This window comes from Pseudophryne corroboree, chromosome 2 (genome assembly GCF_028390025.1).
Source record: "Pseudophryne corroboree isolate aPseCor3 chromosome 2, aPseCor3.hap2, whole genome shotgun sequence".
Lineage (NCBI taxonomy): Eukaryota > Metazoa > Chordata > Amphibia > Anura > Myobatrachidae > Pseudophryne > Pseudophryne corroboree.
This window is the reverse complement of record NC_086445.1, coordinates 906,557,801-906,571,206: the sequence shown is the minus strand read 5'-3', so window position 1 is coordinate 906,571,206 and position 13,406 is coordinate 906,557,801. Positions and strand designations below refer to the sequence as shown.

Below are 13,406 nucleotides of genomic sequence, written 5' to 3'. Positions count from 1 at the left end.
TGTCCCGGGTCAGACAAACTCAGATGGATTGGTTTTACATTGAGTACAAAAAAATCTTTTTTAAAAAAAAAATTTCTTTTAATCATTTTATTTATGCAATACACAATATATAGGTGGCTACTTACGTCAGTCTCTAGAGAGTGGATATATGGGTGTTTTATAGGGGTATGGAAGGGGAAAAAGGCTAAAATGGCGAAGCATTGTATGTCTGTAATACATGGCGCTAAATACTATCTATGCCCTGTGTGTGAGTTAAACCACCAATCTCTACAGAACATTTCTTTTTAACTAGAAGACTTGAAGTCTGACACGGACTATGCAGCATTCCTACCTTATATATTGATGCGTTACCACAGTAGAGGCTGCGACTAATAAGACCCTCCCCCTTAGGACACATACTGTACATTATAGAGCTGTGTTACTCTCCACTAATGGGTTACAGTCTTTTTGTAAAGTGGACCTACAGTATCACACACGCTACACATCTAAATGATACGCAGTATACACTGTACATCCAATGTGATAGCAAAATATGGTTCCTCTGATTTTAACTGTTTTGTGTTTTGTTTTTTTTATCCGCACTTTCAGCTAGAACAAAAAGTTGTTGCAAGTGAAATATTCAAGGACAAAAAAGACAATTATCCACAGAGCGTTCCAAGACTATTCATAAACACTCGACTTGGTGAGTGATTGTATGCAGAAAAATTAAAAAAAATGTTTTTGTGTGGAAAGCCAGCTCTTCCTTTCGCTACCCAAATGCTTTTATTTAGCATTATGCAAACATCTTTCTTTCAGGTCATACGTATCATTAAATGGAATACATTTCATTGAACTGTTAATAATACCAGTAGGTAGTACAGATGAAGCAGGCGCATCAAGTTGAGGCCTAATACTAGGGGTTCTCATTCTTCTGTATACTGACATTCCAAGTAAGAACATCCTATTGTAGCAAGGGGATGCCTTTAATTTTCCGGCTTTAGGTAGCCCAGCAGTGAGGATACGGACGCCAGAATCCTAACAGCCAGCAATGCCGCCAGACGGAATCCTGGTGCAACAGGACTATTCCCACTTGTGGGTCTCCATGACACCCAGAGAGTGGAACTAGAGCCTGTGGTGAGCACAGCAAGCCACTGAGCCCGCAAGAGGACTCTTTGCACTCACCCCGCTGCCAGTATTCTGGCGGGTGAGATGCCACTGACAAACGGCATCCCGTCCGCCGATAAATCATACTGAATCCGTATCAAGTGTTTAGCAAAGCATAGTAATGAAATTCCTTGAAATACATTTTACATTAGCTTGGAAGGATCATAAACCATCCTTCCCTGTGAAATTAAAAGTATGAGGCTCAGCCATACTATACCTTGGATTTAATGATTGTGGGGCACATGTATCTAAGCTTGGAGATAGATAAAATACCAACCAATCAGCTTCTGACATTTTTCAAACACCGCCTGGAACTGACAGGAGCTGATTGGCTGGTGATTTATCTATCTACTTTAGCTCTCTCCAAGCTGTGAAACATATGCACCTGTGTTTTCAAAAGGTTAAAAGAATGAATGAATGAATTCTCCGGTCTGAGCTGAGATTTACAATAGAATTAATAAAGGAAGGCAGCTGAATAGCGGAGGATTGTAGATAACTCTACTCAGATCGCAGGTGCCGCTGATCATTTAAACGAGCCTGTATTTCAGATACGAGCCAAAAATTTGTTGCGCCCAAGGAATTGTATTTATTAAAATTACCTGCACAGCATGCTGCATTCATACTTTGTTACTCTGTTTCCCTTTGTTTTCAGGCAATGATGAGATCAACACTAAAATACTTCAACAGCTGGAAAACCAGGCATTAACGGTAGTGCATTTATTATTCTGTAGGTCTTTTATTTATAGATGTAAAGATGCAGACTTTTCATTTTTGTAAGGCACTTTCATGTAAGTTTATTCCTGTATGTTAGCTCTGTTCCTGTGCAGTGCATTCTGGGATGTACATGGAAGTTGAGCAGAATTTAGACACTTGTAGCATAATTAACCTTTTTGGCGCTGCACAAAAAACAGGTAGCAGCGCTATTTCAAAATTACTAAAATTGAATAGAAGGATTGAGTAGTAATGAATGATATTTAATGCACCATTAAAAGTATCCACATGTGTTAAATAAAATTAAAAAAATATAAATAGACATGAAATAACAATACTAAAATATGAAAGATATGGGGGTCATGAAAATACTGCCTTCTCCGTGTGATCCGTTCCTATTTCATAGAGACCGGATAGTAAACAGGTAGTTCTAGTGGCACGCGGCCTATAACACAGTCCGCAATATAAACAGTTAGTTACCACATTCATCCGCTAGAGGTGTAGTCCCTTATGTTAAACTTGTATGAAAAAATCACACTTGCGGGTCCTCACTGCATCGCGGTGTCCTCATTTGGTGAAGAGGGTTCGTGTTGAATCTGTTAGTGATGTTTGCCAAAGTTTTTCCTGTTACAGCAGAGTCCAGTCCTGGTCCGGGCACACTGGGCAGTAGATTTCAGAGAATAATGACCCCAAAAACTTCCTTCCTGACGCGTTTCGCTGCTGTTCCTGCAGCTTTTTCAAAGGACCATTATTCTCTGAAATCTACTGCCCAGTGTGCCCGGACCAGGACTGGACTCTGCTGTAACAGGAAAAACTTTGGCAAACATCACTAACAGATTCAACACGAACCCTCTTCACCAAATGAGGACACCGCGATGCAGTGAGGACCCGCAAGTGTGATTTTTTCATACAAGTTTAACATAAGGGACTACACCTCTAGCGGATGAATGTGGTAACTAACTGTTTATATTGCGGACTGTGTTATAGGCTGCGTGCCACTAGAACTACCTGTTTACTATCCGGTCTCTATGAAATAGGAACGGATCACACGGAGAAGGCAGTATTTTCATGACCCCCATATCTTTCATATTTTAGTATTGTTATTTCATGTCTATTTATATTTTTTTAATTTTATTTAACACATGTGGATACTTTTAATGGTGCATTAAATATTATTCATTACTACTCAATCCTTCTATTCAATTTTAGTAATTTTGAAATAGCGCTGCTACCTGTTTTTTGTTTTGTGTAGTAATTTGGGTGTGACTGCCCCATATGTATAGCAGCAGCAGCTTTGGAGAAACAGCACAGTAAAGCGCCCGATCTTTTTATCTATTGATAAAAAATTCTCTTTGGCGCTGAGGCTTTTCTCACCTCTGTGTTGAACCTTTCTTAGAATATTTTGGGCTAGTCACTTTCTAACATTGTCATCCTTTTTTTTTTACCTGGTACCCTCATAAATTTATATTGTCATTTGTTTGTGGTAAACTTTGACAGAAAATACCATTAGAAAAGGGAAACTGTTGCGTTGGTCTGCACACTAGAATTTATACGCTGTAAACCGCTTACAAAGGGCAGCAGCAAATTTGTTAGCTAATGGGTAAAACCATGTGCACTGCAGGGGAGGCAGATATAACATGTGCAGAAAGAGAGAGATTTGGGTGGGGTGTGTTCAAACTGAAATCTAAATTGCAGTATAAAAATAAAGCAGCCAGTATTTACCCTGCACAGAAACAACATAACCCACCCAAATATAACTCTCTGCACATGTTATATCTGCCTCCCCTCTGCAGTGCACATTTTATATTCAATGCAGTAACATCTACAAAATACAGAGAATGGAACTTCAATACGAATACTCCTTTCAGATCGCCATCTTGTAACACGGGTTATTGCACATGAGTGCCCAGTAACCGGGGTTGCTGTGCAGTCTGAAAGGGCCCAGGAAAAATATCCCAGGTTGAGTGACCCGGTATTTCAACCATGGTAGCGACCAGGGTTGTATACGGTTTCAACCCGGGTCGCTGTGCGGTATTAACGGGTAGCCAGGTCGATGTGACCCATTTCTCGTTCACACTGTATGGACGTGCGGCGCTTGGAGATTATATGATCCCGGGTGCGACCCCGCCAATAGCGGTTTGAAAGGGGTTTAAGTTGCATGTACTCCTGTATAAAGTACACCATTTTACAAGTTCCCCACTCTGCTGTATATACAGGGAGACATTTTCTGTATAATATACGGAGAACTTGCCTTTTATTTATACCTTTAGCCTTGAAGAGGCTCCTAGTCCCGTACACTTCTTGGGATTGTCCTAAATAACCTTAATGAACACTGTTACTAGCTTTTTTCTCTAGCATCCATAAGGGATATTGGGGGAAACTAGTACAATGGGGTATAGACAGGGTCCAAAGTAGCCAGTGCACTTTAAATTTTCTTAACTGGGTGTGCTGGCTCCTCCCCTCTATGCCCCCTCCCACAGGCAGTTTAGAAAAAAGTGCCCTCAGGAAAGGATGCACATCTTTGCAGCTCCAGAGAGTTTTATTCAATTTCATTTCAATCTTTTATTTTTTTTTCGGTATGCTGTCTGGGCAACAGCATACCTGCACCGTGTATAAATCTCACCAACCTTTGTTCTCGTATTCCTTCTCTTGTATATATGTTCTTTCTCCTTCAGGCACGTTTTTTTTTTTACCTATAACTGCCTGTGGGAGGGGGCATAAAGGGGAGGAGCCAGCACACCCAGTGAAAAAAAATTAATGTTCACTGGCTCCTTTGGGCCCCGTCTATACCCCATCGTACTAGTTTCCCCCAATATTCCCGAGAAAAGGATTTACCGGTAGGTATTAAAATCCTAATTTTTTTTGTATATTTCTGATTGTTGTAAAGAATGTGGCATATGACTGTCTTATTTATGTCACCATTTTTGTATTATGTTAATTCAGTAGTTACTTTTCTATTACTATTAATTGCCTATATTTTTCATATTAAACCTATTTAATGGACCTCCGTTACTACTCGTGCTGACTATATTAGCACTCCATTGTTTTCTATTCAAAAATCCCATTAGTTCGCTTATAGTTCATTGACATGGCAGAACATGTATCCAAAAAGTGTTTGTTTTTTAACTAAAACTACAAGAAAGTGGATGAAAAGCAAATGTATGTATCTAAGAACCAGGATGGGGTAGATCTACCAATTGTTAGTGCCCTTCCCCCATCTCCTGGCAGTAACTACCACTGGGGGACATGTAAGTGTAATCATCCCCCTTTACAGGTCCAGCAGCACTGTGTACTGGAAGGACTCCTCCATAGCACTTCTGATGTATAAGCTGGAGAAGAGTGCCGTAATGGAAATAAGGAAGCGATTTCTCTTAGCCAGTGATTCCTAAACTCAGTCCTCAATGAGCACTAATAGTCTTAATTAGTACCTCAGTCAGTATGATTTAACCATTTGTGCTGAGCCATGGATAGCTTTAAAACTGGGACTGTTAGTGCTCCTTGAGGACAGAGTTTGAGAACCACTGCCCTAAGCACTCTGCATAAGAGTCTGCATGACTATTCATTGAAGTTTTTCTTCACTGTGTGTTGCTAATAGGGCAGTGGATTTCCAGGACGTTATAGATAAAATTAATTTAGTAACATACTTAGGGGTCTATTTACTAAGCCTTGGTTAGAGATAAAGTCACTGCCAATAGGCTCCTATCTGCTACGTCACAGGCTGTGTTTGAAAAATGGCAGGAGCCGATTGGCTGGTACTTTATCTCCAGCGACTTTATCTCCATCCAAGGCTTAGTAAATAGAACCCTAAGGGAGGTTTACAATGCTTGGCCTGTGCACCTGAAGCAGTGTTTTGCATTTCATGATAACCAAAGAAAATTTACTTTTTGCAGTATGCTGTGCCTGTGGTGAAGTATGACCGAAAGGGATACAAGCCAAGGAGGAGACAGCTGTTACTTACTCAAAGTGCAGCTTATCTTGTGGAGGAAGCCAAAATGAAGCAGAGAATTGACTATGCCAACATGACCGGTAAGGATCTTCGATTTCTTCTAAACACCAAAGTAACAATTGTTTTTGGTTTGGTTTGTTACTACTTTATTCTAGCGTAGTTTATTTAAGTCAGAGGTTCCCAACCTCCGCCATTACACTCCAGATTTCAAGGATATCCATGCTCAAGTCCAGATGGTTAAATCAAATTGACTAAGTCATCTGCGCTGACGCATGGATAACCTTAAAAACCTGGACTGTAATTGCGGAGTTAAGGGTTTCTTTGTCTAAACATTATCATTACTGAAATATTAAGTAACAGACTATCAACTTTACAGTTCTCACTAAAGCATCTCTTGTTCTGTCTCATTGTTCCCTAACCTTGGATGGTCAGTGCATTTCAGGTTACTTGTATTGTATTATCATTTGAAACGCTTTTCTGTTTACCAATTGATGATCCAATTAATTACAGTTTAATTGGATTTGGCCCATCTCCATAATATTTGAGACTTTTGAATCACCAGTTGACGTGTTTAGTAACAAAACTTGGAACTCTTGTGCGTGATTCTTTTCTTTCCCAAACTGGGGCAATATTGTCCTATGTCATTATCTGTTCTCATTTGGACGGTGTCTATAAAGAGTCATTTTGTCATTGTGCCAAATCACACAAAACGTATTGGCTTTCATGAAGAAGGGGTTATATGCTAAATTATATTCTATACTGGCTTTGGAGTCTCTGATGCTTGCACTGTTCCCATCTGTTATAGCTCATCAGTCCACTAGGAAATAATAATGCCACCATGGCAGGAGGCACAAAGTTTCATGCCTCAGTAGCATCATTATGTTTTATTGACATTGTGTAGCATATAGTGGCCTGTACTTTGTACTGGACGTTGGTATATTTTAAAAACCTGACGTTTCATGGTTTTCATTATCTTTTGGTCCTTTCACTATGTCTATGGATTGTGTAAGCCACGATCAATAATTAACTGATCATCCATAGCCTGGCCAGCCACCTTAAGAAGGCGTGCTCCTTGAGCTAATAGGTTCAAAAACAAAGGCTAATGATCGCAAATTAATAAAATATTAAAATAATACTTTTTTTTTTTTTTTTTTTTTTCGTGACATTGATTACAAGTCATGTGCCTGTTTAGTTTTACAAGTACAGGGCACATTTCACAAAATTATCCCAGTAAGTGGTTCGATCTCGGTAACTTTCTCTAGAATGAAAGTAACCTGTGTCATCAAAGTATATCCAACTCCTGTTTAATTTAATGCTGAACTCTACTGTCCTTATTTCCCTGACATTCTCCATACATTCATATAGGTAATGTTATAACTGCCTTGCAGAGATTGACCAGTGCTGCAAGATTGTCATTTAAATGTCTCTGTGTTGCAGGTATCTCCGTCAGCAGCCTGAGTGACAACCTCTTTGTCCTCCATGTTAAATGTGAAGACAACAAACAAAAGGTAAGCACAGCACACACGGGGTGTGCTCACTTCACACAGCAGTAGGCCAAATTTAGAGTCAGCGATAGCGACGCGCGGGCCCGTGCATCGCTATCGCTATGGGCATACGGCATACACACTGTGAGATCCATGCTTAATTTCTAAGCAATCCAGTCAGATTGCTTAGAATGTAAGCACGGATCTCTCCGTGTGTAACCCCCCCCACCCCCACCCACGTTGAGTGCTATCTCCCCATTTCCTTCAGTAAGGGAAGGTTTACCTGATCATGTGTCTATCATGCTTATATTTCTTATAAAGCTAGAACTGTGTTCACTGCCAATTGGCTGCTTTGTGGAAAGCTGTAGAAGTCAAGGTAATGTATTGCTACAGAAATTCACTCAGATGCTTTTCCAGATGCCTCACGCACCCATTAATGGTGTAAGGAGCGCATAAACGCTTTTGAATCAGTACAATCTGGGTTCACAACTATTGTAAGAAAAGTATATCCCACTTGGTAAAAATGTCTAAAGGTTCCCCATACATCAGGCAGCCGATTCCCCGATCCGACTGCACCATCGATCGGCGGCCATTGATGATCGGCAGTCCATTGTGGAATCAGGGAAATTAAACATGTTAAAAAATCCCAGATTTTCTGATCCTGACCATTTTCGCTCTGGATCGGTGAATCTGGATTTTTAGACTTTTATTAATATTCCCAGTTCCCCGAACCGACTGTCTGATGATCAGGAGATTGCGGCAATCCGCCACTGATTTATGGGGGCCTTGAACCTCATCTTTCTATGTATCTGAATCCCCTCAACTTTTTACTGTAATAATATTTGCTGGATAGTACATTTATTTTGTTTGTAAATGTTCCTTTTTAAGCACAATAAGTGCACTGTCTATGAATGGAGCAATACCCCACGCAGTTTAGTGAATGGAGTTCAGTCAAGCACATCAAAACTGGTTTGTATGTTGTTCATGGGCGAGCAATGATGGAGCAAAAGAAAACAGGAAAATTGAGTGAGAGAGGTTGACAAGTTTTGAAAAAGATAGTGGAGGCTGATAAAAGGGAGACATGATAGACCATGGTCTCCGTGGTGTAACAAAAACTGGTTGCAGGATTTTTAAGTTGCTCCAACTTGGTTTAAGTGCTTATTTAACATGTTTACATTGTGGAGCGCCCACATTGAGCTGGCATAGTCTTCCAGTTCATGTCTGAATTCACCCAGGTCCATACTTGACTATAAGCCCCACCCCTTCCCCCCTCCCCTTCCTCTCCTAAGATAATATGTATTACAGTTTTATTTTTGTCCTCAGGGAGATGTGGTGCTACAGAGTGATCATGTGATTGAAACACTGACAAAAATTGCCATAGCTGCTGAAAAAATCAACAACATCAACATTATTCAGGGCAGGTATGTGTAAAGCACCCACTTAGAGTAGATTAATGGACACTTACCAGTCAATCCAATTACAGTCTGTTTACGGCGTTTCTACACCAATGCAACGCCTACTCACATCCTTTGCCAGATATTGGACTGACCCCTTGGAGAGTGGTCATTCCCCTGGGAATGCTTCCTCGCTTTTCATAACGAGGGTTGTTTATGAAGTTCTCTGGTGTTACCACATGCACCCTTTCTCTAACACGTTTATTTATACGGTGTGCACTGTGCTTGTGTTTTAGAGCAGCTTAGTTTCAGCTGGATGTAGTTTAGGTGCTTATAATGTTTAACATTTTGCCTAGTTTAATACATGAATCCATGATGTCCTGTTTGTCTGCTCTTCAAACTAATAAAAGTATGTCCTGAGGAAATTCGTGGGGCTGTAGTCATCCCTGTTTTACAGCAATTTTGGACCAAGTCTATTTTGCAAAATGTGCATACCTCCCAACATGACCCATTCCAGGAGGGACAAAATGTTCTATTCCTGGACTTCCCTCAGGATTGCCGTTACCTGTTTTGAACATGTTAATTAATAACAAAGGTGAGGGCAATCGTAAATCAAGAGGGAAGTCCCGGAGCAGAGCATTTTGTCCCTCCTGGGAGGTATCTCCCTCATGTTGGGAGGTATGATATTTGGTCATAAATTAGGTGGGGATTAGCTGCAATACATCTTCTGCATATTTGGGGAAAAACACCCAAAAGAGAATGAATGCCCAGTGATATAGTCCTCAGTCTTTTTTTGTGGTAGCAAATTGATTGCTTCTGAATCATATGCGCAGTACGGTTTTTCACGCTTTTAGTGTCAGTGGTTTGGGAAAAATAGGATTTTAAATACTTACCGGTAAATTCTTTTCTCGTAGTCCATAAGGGATATTGGGGACACATTAGTACGATAGGGTATAGACAAGGTCCAAAGGAGCCAGTGCACTTTAATTTCTTCAACTGGGTGAGCTGGACCTTTATGGCCCCTCCCACAGGCAGTTATAGGTAAAACAGTGCCCGAAGGAGAAATTACATACTTGAGAGAAGGAACATAACAAAAATAAGTGTGGTGAGATTTACACACCAGCACACCATAACATAACTGGGCCAGCAACAGCTGGCAACATAAACAGCAACAGCTGAACAGGTAACACATAACCTGCAGAAAGTCACCGCACAGAGGCGGGCGCCCAATGGGGGTCATTCTGACCTGATCGCTCGCTGCAGTTTTTTGCAGCGCAGCGATCAGGTCAGAACTGCGCATACGCCGACGCCGCAGTGCGCCGGTGCATGGCTGACAGCCAACGGCCGTCTTTGCCGATCACCGGCAGGCAGGCAGAGCAAAGCGGTTACTGGGCGGGAGGGGGCGGCACGGCGGCGTTTGGCCACCGTTTTGTGGGCGCGGTCTGGCCAATGCAGGCGTGGCCAGACCGTGCGGGGGGCGGGCTGCAGCGGCTGCGTGACGTCACGCGCAGCCACTGCGAGCCGGGCAGCAACAAGTAGCTTCCGGCCAGCACGCAAAAGCTGCGCTGGCCGGCAGCTACTCCTGAAGTACAAAAGCGCTTTTGTACTTCAGCGACAGGGCAGGGACTGACATGCGGGGCAGGCTAGCCCTGTGCTGGGCGTCCCCCCGCATGTCTGTGTTCTTGATCGTAGCTGTGCTAAATTTAACACCACATCCAAATCCCAAGGTGCCGTAGGTGGCACAAATGGAGGTTGTATGTAAAGCACCCCTTGCAAGAAGGTATCAACTTCAGGCAGCATAGCAAACTTCTTTTGGAAGAAGATTGAAAGAGCCGAAATCTGGAACTTAATGGATCCCAGACATAAGCCTTTATCAACTCCAGCGTGCAGGAAACGAAGGAATCTACCCAAGTGGAATTCGGCAGATGGAAATGTGCGTTCCACGCACCAGGAGACATATCTCCGCCATATATTATGATAGTGTTTTAACGTCACAAGATTCCTGGCTTGCACCATAGTGGCAGTGAACTTTTTGTAAAGTCCCTTGTGAGCTAGGATGTCCCGCTCAACTTCCATGCCGTCAAACGAAGCCGCCGTAAGTCCAGGTAGACAAACGGACCTTGCTGAAGAAGATCCCTTCTTACTGGTAGAGGCAAGGGTCCTCTATGGACATGCCCAGAAGATACGCATACCACGCTCTTTGGGGCCAGTCCGGGGCAAGCAGAATTGCTTGTACTCCTTGTTGCCGTATCCTCTTAAGCACCTTTGGGGTCAACGGAATCGGAGGAAATACGTAGGCCAGCTGGTAAGGCCAAGGCGACGTCAGTGCATCCACTGCGCATGCCTGAGGGTATCTGTTTCGCGAGCAATAGCAGCGAAGTTTCTTGTTGAGGCAAGACGCCGTCATGTCGATCTGGGGGCAACCCCACCTGTCGATCTGTTGAAACACCTGAGGTTGTAGGCCCCACTCCCCTCGGTGGAGATCGTGTCGACTCAGGAAGTCTGCTTCCCAGTTGTCCACTCCTGTAATGAGGATTGTGGACAGTGCTCTTGCATTTCTTTCCGCCCAGAGGAGTATTCTTGATTCTTCTCGCATGCAAGCCCGGCTTTTTGTCTCCTTGTCGATTGATGTACGCCACAGCCGTGGCGTTGTCCGACTGTACCTGAATTGCCTGATCCCGGAGCAGAAGGGAGGCCTTTATCAGAGCATTGTAGATAGACGGAAGTTCCAGGATGTGGATCAGAAGTAGGGCCTCTTGGGCAGATCACCTGCTCTGGAACTGCACCCCTTGGGTGACAGCTCCCCATCCTCTCAGACTCGCATCCGTCATGAGAAGGTTCCATCCTGAATCCCGAAGCGTCAACCTTCCCGGAGATTGGAAGACTGCATCCACCACAGGAGTGAAATCCTGGCCTGGGGTGACAGTTGAATCATCCGGTGCATCTGAAGATGGGATCCGGACCACTTGTTCAGGATGTCCAATTGAAAGGGTCTGGCATGGAACCTTCCATACTGAATGGCCTCGTACGAGGCTACCATCTTTCCCAACAATCTTATGCAAATATGAATGGATACTCGAGTCGGTTGGAGTATGCGAACCATTTCCTGGAGAGCTCTCACTTTGTCTCTGGGAGGAACACTTTCTGCGCTACAGTATCCAGTAGCATTCCCAGAAACAGGAGCCGCTGAGATGGCTCCAGGAGGGACTTCTGTAGATTGAGGTCCACCCGTGGTGTGACAGAAGGTGGATAGTGCGATCTATATGGAGCTGTAGAAGCTCCCTGGAACTCGCTTTTATCAGGAGATCGTCCAGGTAAGGGACCACGTTGACCCCCTGGATACTGAGTTGAACATCATTTCCGCCATCACCTTCATGTACACCCTCGGAGCTGTAGACAGGCTGAAGGGTAACGCCTGGAACTGGTAGTGATCGTTCAGCAGGGCGAACCTCAGGTAGGCCTAATGAGGAGGCCAAATTAGGATAATGGAGGTAGGCGTCCTTGAATATCCAGGGACACTAGGAATCCCTGTTGTTCCAGGCCTGCGATCACTGCTCTCAAAGATTCCATCTTGAATTTGAAAACCTTTAGGTAAGGATTCAAGGACTTCAGATTCAAAATTGGCCTCACAGACCCGTCTGGTTTTGGCACTACGAACAGACTGGAGAGTAGTAAGCTTGTCCTTGCTGTTGCAGGGATGCTGGAACAATGACTTGGGACTGGACCGACTTTATGATGGCCCGTAGTAGCGTAACACACACATATTTGTCCAAAGCTGGCAAGCTTGAAAAATCGGAGGGGGGGCCTGGGGCCGGACCAAGGTGGCAGCACGGACGGGGGAGCACCTAGGCTGCTTTCACCTTTTCATCCCCATATCTCTCCCCCCGTGCCTCTCCCCCCTCCTAATCCCGTCGTCCTCTCTTCTGTGACCCCTGCCTGCCGCTGGACTACGGCCGCGGAGTCGTGGAGCCGGTATACTGGCTCCTGCGGATTGCGTCCTGTCCGATACCCGGAGGCCAGGGCCTCGATTCCTGACTGGCGGGGCCGGAAGTCCATAGCGGCCCTCTCCGCAGCTTCTACCGAGGGTCTGCGCTCGGCACCCCTTGCCTGGACCCTTACCCCGAGCCCCGCTGAGCCTCTCCGCGCCCGGGGAGGCCTAGGGGACCCGACCAGACTCGGCCGCACAGGCTCCGTGCTCCCGGCGGTGGCAGCCGTCTTCCCCCCTCGTGTGCCGGAGGGCGCTGCGGGAGACGCACGGCCCGGCCGGCGCCTCTACACTTCCGGCGGGGGACAGGGGCCTCTCTCCTGCTGCAATCCAGACGGGGGACAGCAGCTGCTCTCCTGCAACCCTCCAGACGCTGCTTCCCGGAGGACTTGCTTGTGACACTGGACGGAACATCAGCCGGCTCTCCCTGTGCCCGTGCTCTGGTGCCGGATCCGTGGGCCCTCGGTGTGATCACGGCCCGTCAGGTATTTTGACCGGACCCCCATCCCTTGTGAAGCCTTTTCCCGGTGGGTGCAGCACACCCTGCCCCCCTGACCGCCTGTGCCTCCGTATTACACCCTAGCCCGGGCCCCCGGATTGCTGGGCCCCTTGCTGCGCCCCTCTGGCGCCTACAGTCAGGCCTCTATAGGAGACCAGGGCCCTCTCCCTGACTACACATGGCTCCACGAGGCCCTACACCACCTTGCTCCCCCCACCCCCTGTGGGCCCTCCGGGAGAGCCGA

At 44.9% G+C, this 13,406-nt stretch overlaps 1 protein-coding gene across 3 annotated transcripts in view; it reads left to right on the top strand.

The window, feature by feature from the left end:
* The window catches only part of MYO1C (myosin IC), a 269,503-nt gene that overhangs the window by 229,904 nt on the left and 26,193 nt on the right, over positions 1–13,406 (top strand). For all 3 annotated transcript variants that reach the window (XM_063956082.1, XM_063956080.1, XM_063956081.1), the window contains exons 26-30: positions 589–682; positions 1,796–1,851; positions 5,745–5,880; positions 7,238–7,308; positions 8,608–8,705. In XM_063956082.1, the coding sequence (XP_063812152.1) occupies positions 589–682; positions 1,796–1,851; positions 5,745–5,880; positions 7,238–7,308; positions 8,608–8,705 (455 nt within the window). The remainder of the gene's footprint in view (positions 1–588; positions 683–1,795; positions 1,852–5,744; positions 5,881–7,237; positions 7,309–8,607; positions 8,706–13,406) is intronic.